Here is a 27,280-nt window from a genome sequence, read left to right on the forward strand (position 1 = left end):
GTTTAAACAGATGCATGCCTCCTTTTTTTAAAATCCTATTTTCCCAAATAAGGTGTTGAGAATAAATTGAGTTAAACAACTTTACAGGATTTTTTTTTTGTCAGAAACAATTTTAGAAAGTCTGTTTTAAATACAATTCAAATTTGATGGTTAAGTAGATTCTAAATACTAAACAGAATACTAAACTAAACTAAAATGGCAAAACAGTTTAGTATAATGATAACTATGGCATTTAAACATCTTGTATTTATTTTTTTTTCATATAGTATATTTTGATCATATGTTTTTTTTTTCTCCTGCAACTCCTCTCAGGTCTTCCTCACTTCCCTACCCACCCAGCTTCTTCCCCCTTCAAATAAAAAAACAGTAGACAAAATTCCAAAACAAAACAAAAAGCCCACAGCAGCAGCAACAGTCGTGGAGTCCGTTTGTGTTGGCAGCTGTCTCTGGGCATGTACTCTGGAACGTGGTTGATACACTGCTGGCACTCCACTGGAGACTGGCTTTCCTTTTGCCAGAGGGGATCAGTTACAGATCGCTTTGAGGTTAGGGGTGGTACGGTTTGGCCTGGACCTGCGCAGACCCCGTGCGTGCTGCCTCAGTCCCTGTGAGTTCATACGTGCAGCAGTTCTGCTGTCTCTGGAAGACACTGTTTCCTTGGACTCGTCCATTTCCTCTGACTCTTACACTCTTTCTGCCTTTTCATGAGCATAAATCTCAGCTATGAGGGAATGACTCTGCTGAAGATGTCCCGTTTAGGACTAAGTGCTCTAGAGTTGCTCACTCTGCTCATTGTTCAGTTGTAGAGCTCTGAATTTCTATCTTCTGAGAGAAAAAGTGCCACCTTATTTCTGCTTCTCCCCCTGGGGTAGCCAGGCTCCTTGTACACAGAGCTGGACTGGAAGGAGGAAAGCATAGCCAGGGCTAGGTCTTTGTTGGCTGAGTGCTTGAGAAACAGCCTTCTTGGAAGACAGTTTCAGTGAGACAGCTCATTTAATTGGGGGAAACAAAGGCTATTTAAACCTTTGGGGAGTGGGTAGAGTCTTTCAGGGTGAATGTACACCTTGGCCAGGGCCAAGGTGCTGAGAATGCTTTTATTTGCATGAAGAGGAATTCCAGGTGCTTCCTGGACATGATCTTATAAGGAGAAAGTAACCTGGCCACTGGGCTGTGTGACTACCACCAGAGTGGCAGAGGTGGGAGCTCGGAGACTACATGCACTGACACATGCAGGCCCAGGGCAGGGAAGGAACAGTCCTACTCCTGCCAGTCTCAAAGACAAGATTTTTGGGGGGTTGGACATGCCTTGACCTTACTCTTGCTCCAGGCCAGCTCCCCTGGTTATACCGCTCCCCAGCCCCACACATAAGCTTCTCTGATGAGGATTGAGTGAGGCACTGATCTCTGAGGAAAATCATAGTGGTAGGTTTTCTCATGGACGCATGACCTGTCTAGTCTCAGGTTCTTAGCCACTTCAGCAGTGTCACGTATGGGTTCTTTCCCATAGGCCTCTTAAAAAGTAGTGGGTTACCCTTATAACATTTCTGCCACTGTTGTACCAGTATATCTTGCAGGCAAGTGGTTCTTGTAGGTCGTGGAGTTTATATCTGGGTAATATTGATGATTACCTTTCACCTCTGGTAGTGTACAGAGTACCTTCTAGTACCATGGATGCTAGTCAGTAGGGATAAACTTCTAGTTGATCATCAACTCAACTTCTCCATGTTTGACGACTTGTGTAAATGCTGTCTACTGCAAAAAGGCCTTACCATCTGGTTGTGGAGAGGAACTAGTAGCATTGACAAGAACCTGTGATGTTTGGGGGAAGAGAGTCATGGGACTCTAAGCATGGCCATTTTGACAGTAGGAATTTGAGGCTTTGGAGATTCTAGGTGATTTACTTAACACAGCAAGAAAGAGAGAGAGAGAGTGACAAAGATCCTTTAAAGTGATTATTTCACTGGTATCCAGGACTAGATTTATCTATATTCCTAAGTAAAGTGAAGTGAAGTGAAACTTAAGGCTGCTTAAGGAAGGGAAGATTTTTGTCAGATTGGCAGTTTACAGCTGCAGTTGCAGCACTGAGCTAGAGTGGTGGAGACTGGTGGGTTTGGAGAGCTTGGAGGGCAGCCTAAGGATGAGCTCCAGGCTTAGTGGGACAGTGTCAGAAAGAAAAGAAGGAGGGGGAAAGATTGGAAAGACTGAGGACGACATCCCACACAAACAACTACACTCCCATATATACATGAAACATATATGTGACATAAAAATGAAGAGCTGGGGTGGGTCTGTAGCTCAGTGATGGAATATTTGGTATATCTGTGATACATGACATTACTGAGAAAGCTGCTGTGGTCTGAGTTGCGTATTTTATGTAAACATTGTTAATCCCTAACTGAAATGTACTTTTCGTGACTTAATTTTGTGCTTCTTCCTTGAGAAATACTCATTAATTATTCTCCTAAGTAATTGTACTATTTCCCAGCAACTTGAATGTGCCTTGTGGAGTGGTCTCTTCAGCAGCTGTCATGCTGTGTAACATTAAGAGTGTAGCCTTTTCATCTTGGTTCATCCTAACGCTCTGTGCCTATGTGTAGAAAGTTTTGCTGGGGTTTTATGGAACAAAAGTTTCTCCATTTCCAGTGAAATTTATAATCCAGTGAGAAACAAATTAAATAGAAACCATAAAAAAATAAAATTTTTGAAAACTGCAAAGGGAGAAAAGTCGTTGAGTTGAAATATAAACAAGGTGCACTGGTAGAGGAGGAGAAACCGTGAGTGTAGACTACAGTGAGACCCTCTCTTAAAAAGTAATAAGAAGACATATATTCTCTGATTCATTTAATCAAGTACCTGGACAGATACGGGTTCCGAAGTAGATGTTCCTTTTGATGGTATTAACACTCCTTCTTTCAATGCTTTTACACCAATATTGGTAATTGTGAGGATTTTAAGGTAATTGTAGGACTTTAAAGTATGTTTATAAGCTTTTTAAAATAACATACATGTAAAACAGTATCACTCAGTGGAACTCAAAACCAAACCTTAGAGAGATCTCACTACACTGCCTGCCATCACACAGCTCTGAATGTTTCTAAAATGTAGTGTTTTGTGTGTGAAAAAACTTGAAAGCCAGATCAAATGAAGCAAGACATATTTAAGTATGGAATCCTAATAATTAAATGGAACATTGAATTACTACTACAGTTGATTTGTTTTTCTGCCCCTGGGTCAGATGTCTCAGCTATCATTCTATAGGCTTTTTAAAAAATAGGTGTGTGTGTGTGTGTGTGTGTGTGTGTGTGTGTGTGTGTTTATCTGTTTGTTTGAGACAAGGTTTCTATGTGTAGCCCTAGTTGTCCTAGAACTCATTCTGTAGGCCAGACTAGCTTGGAACTCGGAGATCTTCCTCCCTCTGCCTTCTGAGTGCTGAGATTAAAGCTGTATGCAGCTCAGCTACCACCGATACCACTACTGAGACTGCCTTTTTATAGTCTTATAATCTTTTCTGCTAAAGGCCTTGATGCACAGCATCCACTTATGAAGAAGATGGAGAAGCAAGAAGTCCTGGATTAAATCACAAGCACCCATATGAAAGTGAAGCAAAGCCTTTGTGCCTATAGCCCTTAAAAACAAAACAAAGAAATAGATTCTACCAAGGCTTTGATTATATTTCTATAACAGCTTTGTTGTGGTTTTGTTTTGTTTTGTTTCTTAGACAAGTTTTTAGTATGTAGCCTTGGCTCTCCTGGGACTTACTCTGTAGACCAGGCTGGCCTCGAACTCATAGAGCTCTACCTGCAGATGGATCCTGAGGTCCTGGGGACTCATTAGTCTGCCAGTCTAACAAGAATGTTGCTTTCTCATCCAGTGAGCATAGAGAGGAAGGTCCCAACACAGATACTCTCGGGCCTGTGGGCCTGTGTTTGGGTACGTGTGTGCAAACAGTGTTAGCCTGGGGAAGATTGCCTTGGGCTTTGTTCTGTTGTGGGATGGGAGGAGTTGCTTTGTTTTTAGGTGGAGTCTTGCGAGGTAGCCCAGGCTGCCTCAAATTTCTGATTTTTTTTTTCCATCTCACAAGTATAGGATGATAGGCATGAGCTAAAAAACACTCTTGGCTTAGAACTTCTTTTTAATTGGAAAAAAGGATGCAGTGAAATAAATTCTACTAAGGCTTTGATTGTATTTATACAATAGTTTGGCTGTAGTTTGGTTTGGATTTTGAGACAAGGTCTCAGTATGTAGCCTTGGCTGTCCCAGAACTCACTATGTAGACCAAGCTGGCCTAGAATTCATAGAGATCCACCTGCTTTCTAAGTGCTAGGACTAAAGGAGGTTGCTACCATGCCTGAGACAAGGTATACCTATAATTTAATAAAATTTAATTAATATAATTACCTATAATTTAATAAAATATTTGTGTATTGAGTAATACATAGGAAATGAGACTATTTTTCCTGTTCTAGGTCTAACTGTAGACAGCAAAACTAAAGAACAGAGTAGTACTTTTTATAAATTACATATCTATTACAGTCTTGATTATGTAATTGGAGTTTGGTTTAATTTTTTTCTCATTTTCTCCATGTTTCTAGTATAGTTAAAGCCTTACCATTATTTAAATTACTGGGTTTTATGGTAAAGTTCTGCTAATACATATCTTAAAGTGCATAAAACAAAATCTTTTAATTTAATGGTTCTTAATCTTTCTTAGTGGGAAGAACCATTTTCTTGCCAGCACAAAGAGGCACACATATGAGAATTTTTTTAATAGTTTTATAGTAAATGCTTCGCCTTAATCCAGGTGCCTCTGCTGTATGCTTTCCCTCTATGGGTGTATATGTTTATATCCTATATTTTAATAAACATATTGTGTTTAACATGTGCTTTTAAAGTGTCAAGAGTGTCATTAGAAAGGAGCCTTGTTGAAAAGCTGTGCTACAAATTGTAAAATGCTTTCATGTACCTTTGCCTGACTTCCATGTGTAAGATGATTTTATCTGAATTGTCTGGTGTATTTGTGGCATAAGCTATATTTTTCTTTTTCTTATTCTAGATTCAGAAGAGGCTCAGTCTGTAAATCCTTCAAGTGTTGATGAAAATATTGACTCAGAGACAGAAAAAGACTCTTTTGTTTGCGAAAGCAAAACTCTCCCAAGCAAAGCCCCGCTCGCATCTGCTCTTGATGAATACGAGTTCAAAGATGATGATGAGGAAGAGATGAGTAAGATGATCGACGACAGGCACATTCTTCGGAAGGAACAGCGGAAAGAGCATGAGTCTGAAGCAGAAAGGAGTGGTCTGTTTGCTAAACAGGAGAAAGCCTTCTATTCTAAGTCATTTAAAACTAAAAAACAGAAGCCATCAAGGGTTCTGTATTCTAGTACTGAAAGTTCTGATGAGGAAGTTCTTCAGAACAAAAAGATTTCTACCGCATGCTCCGTTGCTGAAACATCAAATTCTGATACACAAGCCAAAAAAGATTATGAATACAAACAGAAAGGCAAAGTTAAAAGAAAATTAAAAAATCAGAATAAAAACAAAGAGAACCAAGAGCTGAAACAGGAAAAAGAGGGGAAAGAAAATACCAGAATAACAAACTTGACAGCTAATACTACACTGGATTGTCCGGAAAAAAACAGAGAGGAGGGGAGTTTTAGGAAATCTTTCAGCCCAAAAGATGAGACTTCATTACACTTATTTCATATTTCCACTGGTAAATCTCCCAAACATTGTTGTGGACTAAGTGAAAAGCAGTCAACACCATTAAAGCAAGAACATACTAAAGCATGTATTTCACCGGGAAGTTCTGAAGTGTCTTTACAGACTGATCTAGCTCGGTATGACAGTACGGAACCAGAGTTCTTGCCAGAAAGTTCAAATGTAAAATCTTATAAGCACAAGGAAAAAAACAAACATCAGAAAGATTTCCACCTAGAATTTGGTGAAAAGTCAAATGCCAAAATAAAAGATGAAGATCATAATCCAGCATTTGAAAACTCAGAGTGCATGCTGAAAAAGATGGATAAAGAGGGCAAAACACTGAAAAAACATAAACTGAAGCATAAAGACAGGGATAAAGAAAAGCACAAAAAAGAAGGTGAAGGTGAAAAGGAAAAATACAAAAACAAAGATAATGCTAAAGAGCTACAGAGGAGCATTGAATTTGACAGAGAGTTTTGGAAAGAGAATTTTTTTAAAAGTGATGAAACTGAAGATCTCTTTTTAAATATGGAACATGAGTCCTTAACAGAAAAAAAGTCAAAAGTGGAAAAAAACATGAAAGATGACAGATCGGCCAAGGAAAAGCATTCCTCAAAAGAGAGGAACTTTAAAGAAGAACGGGAAAAGACTAAAAAGGAAAATGACAAATCTCTTAGGGAAGAAAAGCTGAAAGATACAAAAGAAGAAAGAGACAGTGTATCCACAGAGAAAGAAGCAGAATGCAGTTCTGTGGGTGTCAATGTAAACCAGGAAGCTATAGGGCTACATTCATTAGAAAAGGAAATGGACTTTGAAAAACAAGAAAAGCATACAAAAGAAAGGGAAAAATTTGACAAACGATTTCAAACTAAAGAAAAAGAGGTTGACAAGACTGAAAGAAAATTTTCCGAAAAAGAAAAGAAGATAAAACATGAACATAAGTCAGAAAAAGAGAAATTGGATTTTAGTGAATGTGTTGACAGAATAAAAGAAAAGGAGAAGCTATATTCACATCAAACAGAAAGGTGTCATAAAGAAGGTGAGAAGATGAAAAATACTATTAAAAAAACTGATGACAGAGAGAGAAACAGAGAAAAAATGGACAGAAAGCATGACAAAGAAAAACCTGAAAAAGAAAGGTGTTTAGCAGAAAGCAAAGAAAAGCACTTGGAGAAGAAAAAGCAATCTGATAATACTGAGTATACTAAATCAGAGAAGGTGAGAAATAAAGAGAAAGATAGGGAAGGAGATAAGAAGGAAAAACTTAGAGATAAAGAAAGTATAATTGTAACTAACTCCAGACATACACAAGAAGAGAAAAAACCAGGTATAGGAGACAGTGCTAGTAAAACCCAGCATGAGAAAATTGTATCCCTTAAAGAAAAGGCAAGGGATGAGCCTTTGAAAATTCCAGATGGAAAAGAGAAAGATAAAAAAGATATAGACAGATACAAAGAACGAGACAAACGTAGAGATAAAGCTCAACTAAATACTTTACTCAGACTGAAGTCTGACACAGATAAGCCTAAACCTAAACCATCCCCAGCACCAAAAGATGCTCGGCCCAAAGAGAAGAGGCTAGTTAGTGATGACCTAATGCAGACAAGTTTTGAACGAATGCTCAGCCTCAAAGACCTAGAAATAGAACAGTGGCACAAAAAACATAAGGAGAAAATTAAGCAAAAAGAAAAAGAACGGTTAAGAAATCGCACTAGTTTAGAACTTAAAGTAAAAGATAAAGAAAAAACAAAACATACACTCACTGAATCAAAAAATAAAGAACTTACCAGGTCAAGAAGTTCAGAGTTGACCGATGTTTATAACAAGGAGAAACAATGTAAAGATGTTGGAAGTAATCGATCACAATCTGTTGACACCAAAACTGTATTGAACTTAGCGAAGCCGTCCTTTATTTCAGAGAATAGCTCAAACCGGTCTCCGAGGTCAGAAGGTGAGAAGCTGGGTCTTAGCTCCAGATCCGTGTCCATGATTTCTGTTGCTAGTTCAGAAGATTCCTGCCAAACAGTCACCACCCCACGGCCTCTGGTTGAGTATGACTCTGACTTTATGTTAGAGGGTTCTGAATCTCAGTTGTCATTTTCCCAGTCACCTTTTTTGCCAAATGCCAAATCTCCAGCTCTTTATGAAAAGGAGCTGGAGAGCCTCGCTGAACTACCAGAGCGACTTAAACCACCGTTTACAAACCGGCTTCCAGTATGCCACCTCAGGTCATCTTCTGTGGAAGATGTTAAAATAGTTACTAGTGAGGTAAGACCTGCTGTAGAAATCAGAAGATGTAGCATGCCCTCAGTCATTTGTGAACCCATAAAACACTTCCAAGTATCAGAAGAAAGCAATCAAGGCAGCTTAGCTGTGCCAAGAGAGACCTGTTCTTCTCCCAAGCCTGAAGTATCTTCATCAGTCCCTGAAAGAGGCCTTTCTCATGTGTCTGACTCACATGCCAGCTTTACAGGCTCCCCACCAAGGTCTGTAAACAGCAGGTATATATCATCTGATACAAATGTAATTAAGAGTGCTGCTCTTGGGGGTACTTTGATTGACAGTTCGATGCATTTGGAACCATCCAACCAGGTTGGAGTGATCCAAAGTAAATCATGGGAGATACCTGTTGATAAACTGGAGTCTTTAAGCACCAACAACTTTATCTGCCCAGATTCTGGTATACTTGGTCAAGATTCCTCTGCTCAGAGTTTTTGTAATTCAGAAAACAAAATGTTAAGAGAACAAAACACTGATTGCCTACCCCAGCACCAGACTGAACTGCCAGGAAATGCGTGTGCTCAGGACCCAGCATCCTTCCTCTCCTCACCTCAACCCTGCTCTTTTTCCAGCCAGTCACTTTCAGATGCTGAATCTGCTCCTAAACACATGTCTTTGTCATATATTGCCAATCCAGAGTCAGGTGTTTTACTACAGAGAAATGCCACTCCTATGATCAGTTCTGTTTTAGATAGTGATAATAACCTTACAAAGGATGTGGAAAACACGTTTGTCTTAGCAGACATTCAGAAGGCAAATTCTTTTGTACCAGTTTACTCTGAAAGCACTATTCAGGATACACTCCCAAACTTTGAGAAGGTGAATTCTTTGTTTGTGTTGCCATCAGAAAAGGACCTCAGTGGGAGAGATACTGCTTCTCAGCCAAATACACATTATGCATTTAGCAAACTCACATACAAGTCTTCCGGTAGCCATGAAGTTGAGAAGAGCACAGATGATACTCAAGGTATTTCACAGGAAAAAGAAAACAAACTGCAAAGTTTGGTCCTAACCCAGTTGAGTAAATGTGATTCTAATTTGTATGAAATGAATGCAGGGATGCCAAAAGTAAACCTCAGTGAACAGGATAATCCAAAGCATGGTACTGATAGTGAAAAGTACTCACTTTCCATTGAAGATGAAGAATCTCAGCAGAGCACTTTGTCAAGTGTGGAAAACCATGCACAGCAGTCAGCCCAGCCAGAGATGCATAAATATGACCAGCTAATTAAAGTAGAATTAGAAGAAAATGCTGAAGACGATAAAACTGAAAGCCAAACCCCTCAAAGAATGACTAGAAACAAAGCGAGTACGATGGTAAATCAAAGCAAGCAAATTCTTGCTGGCTGTACACTTTTACCAGAAAAAGAGAGTGAATCCTCCCCGAGGGGAAGAATAAGACTCCCTGAGGAGGATGACCCTCAGACTCACCATCCTCGGAAAAGAAAGGTGTCGCGGGTCCCTCAGCCTGTGCAAGTGAGTCCCTCCTTACTACAAGCAAAGGAGAAAACCCAACAATCTCTAGCAGCCATCGTAGACTCTCTGAAGCTAGATGAGATTCAGCCATACAGTTCAGAGAGAGCAAATCCATATTTTGAATATTTGCACATACGGAAAAAAATTGAAGAAAAACGCAAGTTACTTTGTAGTGTCATTCCTCAAGCTCCTCAGTACTACGATGAATATGTGACATTTAATGGGTCATACCTCCTGGATGGAAACCCCCTCAGCAAGATTTGTATTCCTACAGTAAGTAGACGGTCACCTGATACACATCTGCAACACCATCCTGGGGACACAGCTCGGGGCTAGTCTTGTCTCACATGAAGGCCTTGGCTTCAGTCTTTAGTACTGGGGGAAAAAGTGTAAGCAAGCTGCATACAGTTTTATGTTTTTTGGTAGTTAATATTTTTAAAGTAAACCCTGGTAGATTAATTTTATCAATGTTAAATCAGTATACCCAAAGTATTACTTAAATATATAATCAAAATGCAGTCATTATTTTACTTCTTTTTTCCACTGAGTCTTTGAAGTCTGATGCACTTACTATACATGGCAGCTCTGGCTGACCACACTTGACAAAGTGATTTTCTTCTCAGGCATCATGCCCTGCATTTGCTTTTCCACACCCACTCACCTTTAGTTTTTAAGGAGATGTCTTTTCTTTGAAGACCCCAATATTTCATTTTCTCTGGAATACTTCCTCTAGTAAGCATTTCTCACTCGTGTTCTCTTCCCGTCTTCTTTCTTGATTGGCCTGTATTTGCCCATTCGGTATATGTGGGTTGCTTCTGTCCTAGAGAAAAAAGTCTCCCATGTCTTTACCCAGCTCATCAACCTTAAACTATCACCTTTACCGGCATGCTTGTCAGAGTGTTTTTTTTTTTTTTTTTTGACAATTTTTTTTTTATCTCCTACTTGCTCTTGAGCTAATATGCCATATCAGAGATGGCCACTGAGTTGTTTGTCAGTTTCACTGGATTACTTTTTGTTCTGTTTGGTCCTATTTAATATCATAACCACCTTGCCCTTCATTAAATTCTCCCTTCATGGACTTAAGTAATAGTATTTTCTACTGGTTCCTCTGCCTTATTGGCTAATCTTTCTGTCCCATCTACTAAAATAAGCCACTAAATTTGCCTCCTTTCTTTTTTATTTGCCCCCTCCTCTCTTCACATTGTATGTATTGCCACTGTAGTATGATGACTTTATTATTGCCTTAAATACTCAGATACGTGAATATTACATATTCAAATGTGTTATATTACATATGCAAATAATTAGTAATTATGTACTAAGCATTGTGCTAGGAACTAGATATCAGAGATGAACAACATAGACACTCTAAATTGCTACCATAGTTCCCTTGTTTTCTCAGTCCAGGTTTATGATGGCCTGAGTTTCATAAGAAAACACATCTGTTGTCAGGGTGTGGTGGTGCATACCATTAACCCCAACACTGAGGAGGCAGAGCTCCCTCAGTTCAAGGCCAGCCTGGTCTACATAGAGAGTTCCAGGTCAGCTACAGCTACATAGTGGATTCCTGTTTTGAAGGAAGGAAGAGAGGGTGAAGGAGGAGAAAAAGAGAGAAAGAAAGAGAAAGAAGGAAGGAAGGAAGAAAGAGAAAGGAAAAAAAGAAAGAAAAAGAAAAGAACTATTGATGTGACTCTGAGGCTAAACATCTTGCCTTGTTCTCAGGTTCTTAGTTGTTCTCAGGTTGTGTACAAGATCCTTCCCGTACTGCGCTGGGCTTGGTAACTAACCTAGTGTACAAGAGAGGTGCACTGGAACCTCTAACATACGGTGTGTTTGGCAGCAAGGCTTCACACGTTCTTTTGACCTGGTCCCTTTAAATGGATGCAAACAGATACTGTACCAAGCAGTAGCCGAGGAGTGATGCTGGTGCATTTAAAGTCTTAACAGAGTAGATTCAAATGGCAATAGTAGAAAACACTTAAATAATGAGCAGTAAACTTGTTATCAATACAGACTTTCAGCAAAATCAATTATTAATAATTTGAGAAATATTCCAGTAATCATTTTTTTGTTTCTTGCCCATTTTTATTTTTTCCTTAAAAGGGAAAGCATTTTAACTGAAATAATGGAGGCCCTGTATGGACTATAACATAAACAACACGTTATGTTAGAACTGTGTACAAGCTAACTAGAATTTAGAAGTAAACAGTCACCACACTCCTGTAAAGGGATGTCATACAAGTTCAGTTCCCTTGAAGCAGCACAGAAAGTCTCTGTTAAACTAGAATTAATTGTTTCAAATATTGCCTTAAAAGAGGTAGAGTGAGAAATTGGATATATTACGGATTTCTGTCTTGGTGAGAATTATCAAAGCAAAGGAACACAAGTCTGTGCAGTAAAGCAAGTTTCGGTGTAGCATTCACAAGTTAAATGTCTCAACCGGTAACTTTTGTATGGTTTTGAATGATTAACTCCACCTTTCTTCTGGTTGTGTCTTTCTCCTTGGACTTTCTTCTCCATCCTCCCTCATTTTTCTAGTGTATGTGGATCTTTCTTTATTTGTTGCCGTGGTCCTCTCACAGAGCCTTCCTCTGGCAGCGTCAGTCCTGAATGCTCTTGCTCTGTGCTCCTTGAGACAACTGCAGATCCACAAGAGATTGTGGTTTTAAAATAGTAGTTTTTCTAAACTTAAGGCAATTCACAAGACACAAAAATTGTGTTTTTGCTATTAGAGGCCTGAACAATTATCTCAAATATGCTGTTACCTTGTAGAACTTCTGCACTGCTCCTTTGAGACCTTGTTATGGTGTTTTACATGTATTTGGTTTCTCCAAATCCGTGTTTGCTAGTTAGAAGTATTATGACGTCTTTGAAATCTAGCTTTGATTTTTTTGGAAATAGTTTTTCTATATGTTGTCATGTGATCGCTGCAGCACCCCCATTGGAATCTGTGTTTTCTAATGGTGTCAGCAAACTGTCAGATGTTCTGAGATAACGTACTGTGCCCTCATAGGCCAGCAGTAGTCACACACAAGGATATGAAAAGGGAAATACAAATGCCATAAGGAGAAGAGAGAGTGTCCAGGGTCAGAGATAGTTGTTACAGACTTGCCTTTTCTGTATTAACAACAGATTGCCAACCTTCTCTGGAGTTAATCAGAAATCATAGTTCATTGTAATACCACATTAGAAATGAACTCACAATTCTTGAGTGATTATACACAAACTTATATGGGATATCACATATAATAAGCTTAAGAACCAAAAGTTTATTGCATAGTTTCATCTACCAGAGAGAGTTCATTAACACCAGGGTTTTTCTGATTGTCAAGTCTACAATGAGGCCTTGTCTGTTAAACTGAAGCTCTGCTCTTATTTCAAGAATGCTTCCATTTTTATGCCACCTGTTCTGTTTTTGTGGCCCCTTCATCTTTTCCTGTAACTGATGTTCTAAAATAACGCTCTAGTAGTTAACTTATTAGTCCGAATAATTTGGTCTTTGAAATTTTGCTGTGGCCTAAGAATCAAAACATCTAAGCACAGTGGAATGCATGTAAAGTTTCAGACAATTGGACTAGACTAAAGAGCAACACCAGTTGTGTAAAGGCTATTTTCATCAGACGGACTCACTGTGGCAAATGAGCTGCTGCATTTGTTTGGGCTTGAAGTGGTTTGATTCAGCGTTTTCTGAATCCGTTGCTTTAGGCAGCCTGGTCTCTCTTGGCAGTCTCATCACCATCCAGTAGTTTCCTCAAATTCTGTTTTGAGCAAACTTGGTTTTGATGAAAGTGTTGATTAGCTCAAAACCCTCCTAACTTAATTGTCCTACTCAGCCTATTTGTCAGGGTGAAATAGCTGGGAAGGAGGAACCTAAAGTGAGTTTCCATTTCCATCAGATTGGGTTGTGGGCATGTCTGTTGGGGCGTGTCTTGTTACTTGATGGAGGAGGGCTCAGCTCACCCAGTGGTACCATCCCTTGGCACACAGGCCTGGTCTGTAGAAGAAAAATAGCTCAGCAAGCCAGCAGGCACCATGCCTCCATTGGTTTCTGCTTCTAGTTCCTGCCTTGGCTTCCCTCAGTGATAAACTGAAACCCATAAGCCAAGTAACCCCTTTCCTCCCTAGGCCGCTTTTGTTCAGCGTTTTTTCAGAGCAGCAGAGAAAGCGGAAGCAGTTACTTCTGAGTATTTCAGACTGACGCTCCCAGCTGTGGTTTATTAGTCTTCTAGCTGTCTCAGTCTGAGATTGACAAGATTAACCATCACAGAGCTGTGTTGTTTAATGCAAGGAATGTCAGGTTTTACATTACGCACTAAAATTTTAATTGTAGATAAAAACTTAATAGTTTATGTGTGCTTTCTAATTAGATCACACCACCACCTTCGCTGTCAGATCCACTTAAAGAGCTCTTTCGGCAACAGGAAGTAGTAAGGATGAAGCTACGTTTGCAACATAGTATTGAAAGGGTAAGGTACCCTCAGGTATAAATTTATGCAAAAGATAATCATTTTTACAATACATAAAAAAAGTCCTATAGCTTTTTATTGTGGATGGCGCCTGTCTGCTGCCATTTGGGGAACTGCTGTGATTTTGTTACCTTGTGTTCATCCAGTTAAAGGGGAATTTTATACCGATCTTAGGCAGTTGCTTTCTTATTTCAATTTATGCTCAAGTGTATATCTAAAATCTCTGTGATGTAGTATTATTTATTAAATTTTTGGTATTTAGAATAGTCAGTTTCTAGTAGAACATTCGGAATTCCAAATTCTTGAGTAATTGCTTGGTATACCAACTGCTGTAGGCCAAATAATGGCAAAGGCTATACATATTTTTCCTAATGGGTCTGCCTTAGTATCTTGTTCTCAGTAGTTATTCTTGACATGAATTAAAAAACATAAACAGGTCCTGGAGAGATGGATCCATGGTTAAGAAATCACTTGCTGTTCTTGTAGAGGACATGGGTTCAGGTCTAAGCATCCACACAGTGACTCACAAACCATCTAACTCTTGTTCCAGAGGATCCAAGTTGCCAGTTGTCCACAGGCAGCAGGCACACATGTATACAAACATACATGCAGGCAAACATTTACATAAAATAAACCAAAAAAATTTTAACAGACAAAATCCTAGAAATCATGAGTCATTTTACATGGATTTACCAAGTATAACCCCTCAAGGTGGGTGTGGTGGCACATATCTTTACTCCCAGCACTCCAGAGGCAGAGGCAGACAGATGTATCTTTAGTTCAAAGCCAGCCTGGTCTACGTAACAAGATCCAGAACATCCACTTCTACATAGAGAGACCCTATCTCAAAACAAAACATACACACACACATGCACACACACATGCACACACACACACATATACATATATATCTCCATATCCCCTTCAGCTTGTGCTGAAGCCCTGTGGTCTCTAAAAGATAGAAGCTTTGATGTTTCACAGAAATACACAAATACTTGCCTTGATTTATATTCAGTGGGTTTCCCATGGCAGAGGCCTTTAACTTTGTTTGTACTTTGGACCAATTAGGAAAGCTGGAACCAGTTCTTAGACTGTTGTTTTAACTGAGTAAAGTTCATTTGATCCCAGGAGGAGCAAGAGGGAGAGCCAACCATGAGCACAGGCTGGCCTCGCAGCATGTGGCCTCCACACCCGCCGGCACAGGGGATGCAGAGTGGACATGCCGCCAGCCTGTCCTCCAGCACTGTGTGCAAGTCTCTGTTCTTGACATTCTGGCCAGCACAGGTCTCAGGGTTGTCCTTGTCGACAGTGAAGGCAAAAACGTAGTGTATCCGCCATAATATAAGTCTGTAAGCCAGGATGAGGGTGGGTTATATTTTGCCGATAGACATCTCCTAAGTGCAAAAGATTAATTTCAGCACTCAGACTATTCCATTACAAAGTGTGGATACTTGACTCGCTGAAGAGGAATATGTTTATTTCTGTAAATAACAGCATCATAAAAATTAAGCTGGATCTAGAGACCTGTTTCAGCAGTTAGGCACACTTGCTGCTCTTGCAGAGGGCCTGGGTTGGTTTTCAGCCTGCACATTGTAGCTCACAATCGTCTGTAACTGCAGTCTGAAGAGATCCAGAGCCCCCTTCTGGCCTCTGCAAGCACAGGCATGCAGGTGTAGTACACACACATACTTGAGGGCAAACACTCTCACATAAAAATAAATCTTTTGAAAAAGACAGAGGGTAGGCACATCTCTGAGAGTGACTGAAATAGATGGCGCAGTAGAATATACCGAGAAATGCAGAAGGGAGTTGGAGCCATCGTAAATTATTGGCCAGAGGATAAAAATGATAACAGCTGCTATAGAAACAGTTCAGCTGTTTCGCAACGGTAACAGACTTGTGACCCGTGGTTTACTCCTAGTTATTTTCTAGAAAAATAAAAATATATGTTCAGGACAAACAGAAGCTTGAGCGTAAATACTCATAACTGCATTTTCATAGTAACCCAAAGAATAACAAGTTCAGCAGAGGTAAAACAGTTCAGCCCTGTTGTAACACTTCTGTCTAGCCTGGATGTTAAAGTAACGGAAGGCAAATCAACAAAAGGTGCACATACTATCATCTGCTTAAGTTTTACTTAATATGAAGCCCTCATTAGGAAATGAGGACCCAAAGTGGTAAATCCTGAATGCTTTTGTGTTAGGTCAGACTAAGAAACCTAAGAAAGCAAAGGGAAAATAAAGGTTATTTCAGAGGGCCTGTACAGAGTTCTCTTGGTTTTGCCTCCCTGATTCTGGCTCTAAGAATGCTCCTTTCCTCATGGTGTATAGAGGACCTCTTTCACCTCAGGGTTTTATTTCCTACTCAGAGTTCCCTTACCCTAGTTCTTTTTAAAATTACTTGAGCTTAAAATAATCATTATACTAAATTAGCATGTTTTGAAATGGCCTAATCTGCCACTCCTCAAATCCAAATTATCAACTAATAAATGCCATACATAAAATATGTGTCTACAGTAGAATATGATTTGTCCATAGCAAAGTTGATTTCTAGTACACACTACAGTGTAATTGAAGCTTGAAAATACAAAAGGAAAATATGTCACAAAAAAGCTACATAATATATGATTTTATTTATAAATAATTGAGTGTTCAAAACAAACTCAGAGACAAAAGGTAGATTGCTGATAGGCAGAAGATAGAAGAAAGAGGAGTGACTGCTAATAATATGGGATTTTTTTTCTGGTTTGTGTAATGAAAATGTTCTGGAAATAGAAAGTGGATTTCTATATTATTTTACCTGTATGAGGGTTTTGCTGGCATGTATGTCTGCATCACCTGCAGACATACCGGTGTCTGTGGAGGTTAGAAGAGAGGGCATCCAGTCCCCTGAAGCTGGGTTAGACAGTTGTGAACCCCAGTGTGGGTCCTGGGAACTGAACTCAGGGCCTCTACGAGAGCAGCATGTGTTCTGAGCCACTGAGCTGTCTGTCCAAAAACATCCATGCACTTGAAAAAACAATTTTTCAAAAAGACTACCAATTTTGGAAAGGGAAGATTTTTCTAAAACACTAGGACTTTTAAATTTCTCAAGCCTCCTGCAAAGAAAATGCTACTCTATGATTATTTAGTGTATGTATGTTAAGTGAGTTTTTCTAATTTCCCAAACAACTTTATGATAATTTTTAATTAACTTTGTGTTCAACTAGGAAAAACTCATTGTATCCAATGAACAAGAAGTTCTTCGAGTCCATTACAGAGCCGCAAGAACGCTGGCGAATCAGACGCTGCCGTTCAGTGCTTGCACTGTCTTACTGGACGCAGAGGTGTACAGTGTCCCCCTGGACTCGCAGGTAAAGTGCTGGTCAGCAGTGCTCGCAGGAGCTACAGTGCGCCTGCCTGTTCTCGGGGAAGTTGGGGGCGGCCAGAGCAGTGCAGGTTAAGGACTGGTGCCCTCGGTTGTCAGTCAGTGCTGAGACATGCACCATGGCCTGTCCGCACCTGGACCCATACGACCACAGCAGCTAAAGCAGACAAGCACAGTGTGCTCGTGGACACCCTTACAGGTGACTGTAACATGTCATTTGTTTCTTGGTGTTAGGTGACCCCCAGCTCCGACAGCTTGGTGAATGCCTGAGCTCGTTGAGTTCTTCAGAAGAGCGTAGACAGCTTACAGGCATCTATCTACACTTTCAAAAAAAAAAAATAAACTCACTTTCTTCCCCTCAGCTCATCCTGCATTTATTTCCCACGTACATAAACTGAGCCTCCCTCCATGTGGGAGTGTCTGCAGGCTTAATTCTGGGTGGCGTCCTGTATGTGATGAGCTGCTCTGACTCAGGATGGCAGTGTTCGTGTCCCACCCAGAAGACGTAGCACACCACTCCTAATTCCTGAGCTGAAGAAAGGGCTCCGAGTGTAAGGGAGTACACGGTGGCGTGACCATTGAAATACCTGCAGTTCCATTTTAAAAATTCTAAAGGGGACGATTTTAAATAGTCGAAATTAACAGGTTGGCGATGTTGCTAAAAGCTAGGCCACATGTGTACAGACGTCTTGTTAATTTTATAACGCTATAAACTACTTCGATCCATTTTTTTAAATGTAAATGGAGATTTATAATCAAGCCACAATGAAAATCTTTTCAAAGATTTATGCTTTTGGTATTCAAAACTCCTGAAATAGTTGGGCTTGGTGTTGCAAAGGCAGGTGAGGTGGATCTCTGTGAGTTCGAGGCCAGCCTGGTCTATGAAGCAAGTCTAGGACAGCCAAGGCTACATAGAGAAACCCATTCTTGAAAAAAAAAAAAAATCCTGAAATGACAAAAGATATATCAGAACTGGAAATTGAAGTAAAAAACTACTAGATGAGAACGTCATATGATTTTTTTTAAAGGTATAAGATATATGAAGACGTATTCACTGGCTTCATTCACTTGTTTTTTCAAATTCTTGGGTAAGCAAAGTTGTTGACAAGCCTAGCAACCTGAGCTTGAGCCACAGGACCCACGACCCACGTGGCCTACACGTTGTCTTCTGACCATCACACTCACATGGAGGCATGGTAGGCATCACAGACTGAGGAATGCCTCGTTCTGGTAGGTTAAAAAGAGAATTTCAGCCAGTCAGTCATTCATACCTACAATCTGAGCACCTAGGCAGCCTCTTGGGCAGGAGGGTCACAAGTTTGAGGCTAAGCTAGACTACATGAGAGCCTGTTGCAAAAACACAAGCAAAAAAAAAAAAAAAAGTTTATTTTCATTATTACTTGATTTGTTATTTTTCTTATGAGCCTGCATGCCACAATATGTGTATGAAGGTCCCTTCAGGAATTGGTTCTCTCCTACCCTACTATATGGGTCCTGTGGCTTGAACTGAGGTTACCAAGCTTGGCAGCAGGTAAATTTGCTTACCCAAGAATTTAAAAAAACAAGTGAATTCCCCACTAAATTCAAAATGACCTCAAAATCAGGGATATAGCGGGCTGAGCCAGACTCTGATAGCTACAGGACTAAAAGACACAGACATCTTCTGGAAGGTGGGTGTTTTCACATTAAGATGAAGATGTTGCTGCTTTTGACTGTATTTCTTTCTCCTAGAAAGCCACCCAACTCTTTTTTTTTTTTAATCTCTTCTAAAGCTAAATAATATAACTTGTTAATGGAAAGGACACTTGGGTAGTTTAAGTGATTTTTTATTATACCTTGACCAAAATTTTCCTACTAAACAAAACTACCAGATTTCAAGTTAAAAATAAGCTTACTGAAATACCAGGATGTGAAGCTTATTCTCTTGACAAGCATACTCAGCTGTAACAGTTTGCGTTTGTAAGAACTGAATCCAGAAAGAGCCCCTTACTGCTCGCTGTAGGGTAAGTTGTATTAGCAGACTGGCTTTCTATCAGATGAATAGGAAAAGCCTGCCTCTCCTTGAGTAGGCTCAGTTCATCTTCTAACTTTCCCTAGCCTACTTTTTCCTCTTCACAATGAATTTGTAACCTCAAGCAATAATATTGAAAGTGGCCAACCTGTCTCTGAGACTAAAAAGAAAATGAAGTTGCTGAGTATGTGAGGCCACTTTGCTGACGTTGGCTACTTTGACCGTACTTGTAGAATGGCAGTCCTAGGACTGTTACGTTGAGTACTTTGTGTAAACACAAACATTGTGATAAGAGCCTGTCATACTTTTAATTCTTAAAATATTCCACACTAAATATGCCATATTAAAATACACTGTAGAAAATTAAGAGTATATAATTAGTCCAGAATTACACTGAAAGGTACATAGATGAAATTGAAATATTTTTTAATTCCAAAACTGATACTGAGAATTTTTTACTTTACTTGTGTGTGCATATGATGCATATCTGGGCACCCAGCATATATATGTGTGTGTATAGGTCATAGGATGTGAGTGTGTTTATATGTGTGTGTATAGGTCATAGGATGTGTGTTTGTATGTGTGTGTATAGGTCATAGGATGAGTGTATGTGTGTAGGTCAGAGGACAAGCGTCGAATTGTTTCTGGTTTCTTCCTTTTTGTGCATCCTGAGATCAAACTTATGTCACCAGGCTTGTGTGATCAAGTGCCTTTCCCTACCGAGCCATCTTACAGGCCTTATTTAAGATCACTTAAAAAGATCCATCCTGGAAGAAGTCTTACCTCTAATGGCAGGTATCTCCCATGACCACCTTTTCTTTCTATGTAAACGTTAGCAAACAGGACAAGCACAGCAGTCCCCATGCCACACCTTCTGAGGACCTTGTCTTAACCAAACACTGCATCTTCCAAAATTCTGTGAGCCCCTGTCTACTTGAAATGGTGATAACAGCTTCTTTAAAATTTCTCTTTAGAAATATATTCCTGTCGTTAATGATAAATGGGCTGTTAAAGGGTTTAAAAGTATTTTACCGCATGGAACATTGTTTTTCAGTCTGATGACAGTAAAACTTCTGTGAGAGATCGATTTAATGCAAGACAGTTCATGTCCTGGTTACAAGATGTGGATGATAAATTTGACAAACTAAAGGTGGGTACGTTTACACACAGTTGTTATTTGTTGTTTGTTCTGACACAGATTCTCATGTGTCCAGGACAGACTAGTTTTGAACTTGATATGGAACCAAGGCTAGCCTTGAACTTGAGATCCTCCTGCCTCCTCTTTTGAGTCCTACGATTATAGGCATGTAGCACCATGTAGGCTTTGATAGACAAGTGCTGGTGCTGGAGATAGACAAGTGTTTACCAGTCAAATACTCCACCACCTGAGCTACTTCCCTGTAAACCAGGTTCACTGAATGCTTACTGCTCGTACAGGGAACCCAGGATCTATTCCCAGCACCCCTCTGGTGGCTCACAGCCATCTGTAACTGCACCGGATCCAGTGCCTTCTTCTGGCTTCTGGCCTCTACAGCACAAGGCACAAATGTACACATACATATTTGCAGACAAAATACCCACATACAGCAAATTAATTAAATTGTCTCCCTGTCCTTAGAAATCACCAATAGTGCAGTGGTGGTGGCACACACCTTTAATCTCAGCACTCAGGAGGCAGAGGCAGGCAGACTTCTGAGTTCAAGGCCAGCAGCCTGGTCTACAGGGCGAGTTCCAGGATAGCCAGGACAACACAGAGAAACCCTGTCTCAAAAAATAACCAAAAACTGAAAAAAAAAGAAAGAAAAGAAATCACCAACATTGAGAAATAATTAGAAAAAGAAATATTGGTTAATCATGGATGTTTATTGTGAACCACAATTAGAAAATAGGAAGAAGTAAAAACCATAAACCTATTTTAAGAACTAATGTAGTGAGGCTTGAAGATGGCTTAGTGACAAAGACTGCATACTGGTTTTGGAGAGGACTTAAATTCTGTTCCCACTTTCTGTGTCAGCTGACTAATAACCACCTGTAACTCCAGCTTCAGAAAGACCCGATGCCTCTGGCTCCAGAGCCCCCTTTACTCACATGTACATGCTCACACTGGGACACGCGTACATGTTCAAATAAACCCTCATCAAATGTCACAGTAAGAGGAGCTCTGTGTGTCTGTGCTCATTATCCAGTGTACCTTTCTGCTTAGAGCGCTAGTACATGAAGAACAGAATGTGAAAACAAATATGTTTTGCACAGAGATGCACACTTAAAATCCTAGCTCTTTGGGATATTGAGGCAGGAAAGTTTCTCCAAGTTTGAAACCAGTCTGGACTACATAGCAAAAAAAAAAAAAAAAAAAAAAGACTTGAAATTGTAAAGCATTTCTGTCTGGATTTTACAGTTCTTTCAATAATTTGAAATCTCATCATTTCAAAGAATATTAGCAAGTCCAAATTAAAAAGATGAATATGAAGTGGCAGACCCAGAAGTAAAGGCAAGGTGACGTGAACAGGGGCCTGAGGGAGGTTTTGTGTGTGAACTGTTTCTTATCCTTGTGCTTCTGTCTTGGCCTCCAACAAAATTGTGTGAGATTGATTTGAAACAGCAAGTGTAACAGATTAACCACTTCTTCTCTTCTTTTAAATAGACCTGTCTTTTAATGAGACAGCAACACGAAGCTGCAGCTTTAAATGCCGTCCAGAGACTAGAATGGCAGCTCAAACTCCAGGAGCTCGACCCTGCCACCTATAAGTCTATCAGTATTTATGAGATCCAGGAGTTCTATGTTCCCCTCGTTGATGTTAATGATGATTTTGAGTTGACTCCTATATAGCAGTTGGTACCGTCTCGAACCAACGACGTCCACGCGTTATACTGTGGAACGCCGCCCTTTAAGAAAGCCCCTGACGCTGTGTCTCTACAGCTGTTAGTGAAGCTAACTAAAGCTGGTTGGGTAGTAAACACTGTCATTTTATAAAAATTTTAAAAATATTTTGGATCTTTGGTCCAAATACAGTTTCTAACAGAAAACTATTATTTATATTGATCAAAGGTAACTGTTGCATTAGAGCATGTTGGCAAACTGAGTAGATCTTTAAAAAGTTGTGAAAATCTGTTAACAGCGCTGGAAGTTGTTAGCACTCCAAGTAACAAGATACAAATAACACTCAGATCTCTTGCAGGTTTTATTAAAAATACATGAATAAACGCAAAGATTCAGTTCCTACCAAATAGATTCTAATGTGGAAGAAAATCTTGGCACAAAATCTTTAGTTTATTTTATTTGTAAATGAATTGTACAGTTTTCTTTTTTGAAAGTTTTAATATTGTCTTCCTTTTTAATAACTTATTTTATATATATTGTACATCTTGTAATTAATGGTCAAATGTATACAAGAAACTGACCCTCAACATGTGTACAAAGATGTCTGTAAAACTGTCTGTTCTTTTGGACCAAAGTTGTAGTTTTGGAGTGTAATAGCCATGTGTTCGGATAGTAACCCTTTAAATAAGGCATGCATGTGTTTGAGTTAGCTTGCGTCCATCCCATAACTGAAAAGATGGTGGCTTCGTTGTATCGCATGCTTTCTATAATTTAACTCTTTCCATAACTGATGCCTGAGACAGTATGAGACTTCTCAGACCAGTTTTCTTTGAGAGAACCTGGGACTTTTTGTGTTGAACACCTTACTTAGAATTAGTCATACAAAGAAGCTTTAGCTCTTTTTCTCACTGGAGACAGTCTGTTTCCCCAGAACAACAACAAATGCCTTTGAATGGAAATTCTGAAATTGTAAATGTCTATTTTAATATTCAACTATGAAAGAACCTGTAAATATATGTAAATATGTTTAATAAATTTTATTGGTCATGTTAAATCATTGTAAACTTTTTTACATTGCTTAAATTTAATCTTTTAAGCTTAATAGCCTTTGCACTTTTAAAATAAAAATTGAATGCGCAAATCAAAGTGAGATACTTGGTAGTCAAAATAAGTAAAAGATTTAGGAATATTCCAGTCCCTGAAATGTTCATGAGATTTTTATTACTGTGTGGTATTTTTCCTTTTATCAAAATGTAAAAACATGTAATTTGTAAAATTTCATAATTGAAATAAGATTTCATATGTTTTTTATAGTAAAATAATGAGCAATATACTTAGGACAGTCTATCCTGTGATGTGATGTAGATCAGATATTTAGGAATGCTTCAGATATAAAACCTGCTGCTGAAGTTGTAAGACCTTTGGAAAGGAAAATTAAGCTAATCTAAAATCATCGGAAGTAAATGAGATGAACATTTATGAACCCTGCCACAATGCTGTCTTGAATTATGAAATAATACTAGAAATTTCCAATTTTGATCAGGAAAGATAAAAAGAATATATGATGTGGTAAATGGTTTAAATTCAACTCACAAGTTGGAAATTGCAGCTAGTAAAAGAAAATAATAGTTTTTGTAGTGCAAAGGTACATATTAAGCTTAGGGATTTTTGAATTTTTACATCAATTTATATTTTTATTCTTACTGTACTGGCATGCGCAATAAAGCAGCACGTGTGAAGAATACACAGTGCAAGGATTTAATAAAGGTTGGATGTAGTTTTCCTTAGAAATTTAGATGAAAGACTTTGGCCTTTTCATTGAATAAATGGGGCCAGAAAGGCAGGGTAGATTTTGAAGCACTGGTTTTTGTTGAAGTTATGTTTATTAAAGCTGGGAACATTAGAAGCTAATTTATAAAAGCAATACTATTTAATACAAAACAACTTAATGCAAAGTTTGTTTATACTTTAGCCTAGAAAGGAAATTTGGTGAGCTTGTGTGGCAAACCCACAAAAATTTTTTTAAAAATTATTGAACATTCAAGAAAACAAGAGAGGAGTAAATCTGTAGAGCATTTTGTTCTGATGTCCAGCCAGGGAAAAGGTGAGGAAGTCATGCTGACCACACAGAGCAGGCGGTTGGAAAAGAGAGAAGAGAGGAGAAGAGCAGCCGCACTTAAGCAGGGACCCGCAGGTGCCGCAGTCAGCCCAGCTGTCTAGCCTTAACTGCTCACCCTCTGCCGCGGTAGCTCCAGCAGCCGGAGGCTCTGCACACCATCAGGACAGCTAAGTTGCCGAAACTTCGTACGTGTGACTTAGACATAGCTAAGGACCCGTGATGTTAGAGACTTTCTAAAAGTCTGACGTACTAGAGGAACAAACTCGGGGTGGAGGATATGCCTAAAAAGGTTTGGATTCTCAAAGAAAAATACGGATGCTTAACTTAATCAGTGATTCTCTTTAAACATCATGAACAAGATACTAAATTGTACCTAAGGATTTGTATTTCTTTAAGTCTTGTTCTGAATCATATCTGTTTAATAAATGACTAGTTAATATTTGTGCATGTTATTTAATAAAGAGTTATATTTTTATAGAAAAAAAATAAGAGTGAAATGTGTGCTAAGTGTTTTTTACTTAATGTTCCACTCCTGTATAATTAAGTGAAACACCAGTGTTTACTTGGGCCTCCAGCAAGATGGCAGAAATACTCATCTTGTGAAAACAATCCCATTGAAATCAAGTCAGGAGAGGTCTCAGAAATGAATTGTCAGAGACATGCTGCACAATTCCCAAAGCCCATGAACCTCATTTGAGTGACACTTGGAATCCTTGTGCTCCAAGAAACCAAGTGCAAGCCAAGATCGTTTTCTTTCTCAGAAAGTTGGCAGTGTCTTTGATTCTACCTCTACTGCTGTCACATATAAACTCCCAAAATTTCTGTACAGGCTATTGACTAGTTAAGGGAAACATTTCACCATTAAAAAAAAAAAATTTTTTTAACCAGGAAGGTGGTTCATTCCAGTAATCACAGCATTTGGGAAACTGAGGCCAGAGGATTGCCATGAGTTCAATGCCAGATCACACCCACGTGAGACCCTGTCTCAGAATAACAATAATACCAGTAAAATTTCCATTCAAACAGAAGTCAAAGATAAAATCATTAAGGATGTGTGTAATGTTTAGTGTTTAAATTTTCATTGCTTTGTTTTGTTTTTGAGACAGGGTCTCACTATGTGGGTTTGGCGGCCTGGTACTTGGTATATAGACCAAACTAGCCTCAAATTCAGAAATCTGCCTCCTCCTGCCTCCCACGTGCTAGGATTCAAGGTGTGCACCACCACACCGAGCTAAATTTTCTTGCAATTCATTATCTTGTTGATGGCTTCTTAGAAGTTTTGTCTGTAATTAAGAGGGAGCTAAAGAACCCACAGGACAGTCACCAGAATTTGTTCAGTCATGCAAACTAGGATTCATAAAAGAAATTGAGCCAGATAAAGTAAATAATTCCATTAACTCAGACTGCTCTAACTCTGTAGAATTCTCAGGGTTAGCACAAAAGTAGCAAGAAATACAGCTAGAGGGTTGCCCAGGTTTCCCTGTGAGTAAATGCATACAGCATCAACAGTAAGAGACTTTTTTGATCATTAGACATACTTCTGTCAGAGGAAATAATGTGACATTTTTGCCTAAAGATAGCCAGTCCTTGCTCACATGGGGAATCAGTGTTTTATGTGCAAACCTAAGAAATGGCAAGCACATTTGTTTTTTAAAATACATTAAAAAAAATGGTTACTATATCCAACTCTTCGGCTAGCACTAGATGAAAAGCCTTTATGTAGCTGTTTCCCCCTTCTTTTTAGAATGATGTTACATACTTGTGTTCACAGATGAAAAAGAACTTGTAACCCCGCATTCAGCTTTACAATGTTTATCAATACTTTTTTAAACATAGTTATGATTTAGGTCTAATTTTTTTAAAACAATCCAGACCTAAGTAAGCAGTTTTATAACTCCTTGTTACAAGTACCCAACTCCCCCCCCCAAAAAAAGTTTTTTTTTCATCACCCCAGAAAGCCCCTCAATCCTCAGTCCATGCTGTCTCCCCCAGAGGCCACAGCTGGGCTGCTTGCTGTCCCTCTGTGTTAGTCCCTAGTCCCTGCTGTCGTGGAAGTGAACTCACGTAGTATATACCTGTGTCTGCCTTCCTCAAGCAGATTTTGAAATTGCTATGTGTTTCGTATATCAGTAACAAGTAGTAATTTTTAATGACTCGTGTACTGTACAAATGTGCTCTCTTGTTGTTAGTATGTGGATTGTTTACAGCTTGGGGTGTTGTGAATAAACCTGTGGACGTGGAAACCGTAACTGTGAATCTGCTTCTCTTTTTTATTTCTCTTAGGTATTAACTGTCAGAATTCTGTCACAGCTAGGGTTGGTGTTTATCTTTACTAGAAAATGACAGTTCTTCAAAGTGAATGCACCGTTTCTACCGCTGCAGCCATGTAGGAGAGGCGAGCTACCCTGAAGCCTCTCGCAGCATAACGCCTGACCTCGTTTTGGTTTTGGTCTGGTTTGGTTTGGTTCTTTTCAGTCTTCAAGCATTTTTCTCATATTTTTTTTTCTGAGTTGTCTTGGTTAATTGGTGGACTTTTTATGCATAATGGTCCTTGATCAGATGTGGCCTCTTCGGGTGTTTTTATCCAGTGTACAGCTTACCATTTCTGTCCCCTTAGTGACTAATTACCTTATTCCTCCTCCTCCACATTATTTCGGTAGCCGCACTATCGATACAGGCTGAGCGTTGGTCATCAGCCTTCCATGCTGTGCACATATCACCCGGCGCAGCACTGTGCTGCTCACTGGAGCCGAGTGTGTGTCGATGAGAACAGCTGGAGCCATGCCGTGACAAAAGGCTGATGGTTCTATCAGTGTCTCAGAACATCTAGGGTTTTTTTTTTCTTTCTTCCTTTTTTAAGGGCGAGGAATTATTTGTTGTTTGTGACGTTGATAGTCCCTTTCTGATCATTTGAAGAATAGTTCAGTGATGTAGATGGAAGGCCAGTTGTTGACACATTTCACTGTGTAGCATCAAAAAGTTTACTCTTGAGGCCACGTGGCTCTGCAGTAAAGGTGCCTGCCAGGAGACCTGGCAGCCTG

At 39.3% G+C, this 27,280-nt stretch overlaps 1 protein-coding gene across 4 annotated transcripts in view; it reads left to right on the forward strand.

Annotated features, from left to right (window-relative positions):
- Ankrd12 (ankyrin repeat domain 12) overlaps window positions 1-26,488 on the forward strand; it is a 106,412-nt gene extending 79,924 nt beyond the window's left edge. For 3 of the 4 annotated variants that reach the window (XM_060368247.1, XM_060368248.1, XM_060368251.1), the window contains 5 exons: window positions 5,054-9,729; window positions 13,824-13,922; window positions 17,131-17,274; window positions 20,354-20,449; window positions 21,944-26,488. In XM_060368247.1, coding sequence (XP_060224230.1) covers window positions 5,054-9,729; window positions 13,824-13,922; window positions 17,131-17,274; window positions 20,354-20,449; window positions 21,944-22,129 — 5,201 coding nt within the window. In that variant the 3' untranslated portion in view covers window positions 22,130-26,488. The remainder of the gene's footprint in view (window positions 1-5,053; window positions 9,730-13,823; window positions 13,923-17,130; window positions 17,275-20,353; window positions 20,450-21,943) is intronic. The other variant, XM_060368249.1, reaches the window with a different exon arrangement.
- Window positions 26,489-27,280: the final 792 nt, after the last annotated feature.

Source organism: Meriones unguiculatus, chromosome 15, assembly GCF_030254825.1.
Source record: "Meriones unguiculatus strain TT.TT164.6M chromosome 15, Bangor_MerUng_6.1, whole genome shotgun sequence".
Taxonomy (NCBI): Eukaryota; Metazoa; Chordata; class Mammalia; order Rodentia; family Muridae; genus Meriones; species Meriones unguiculatus.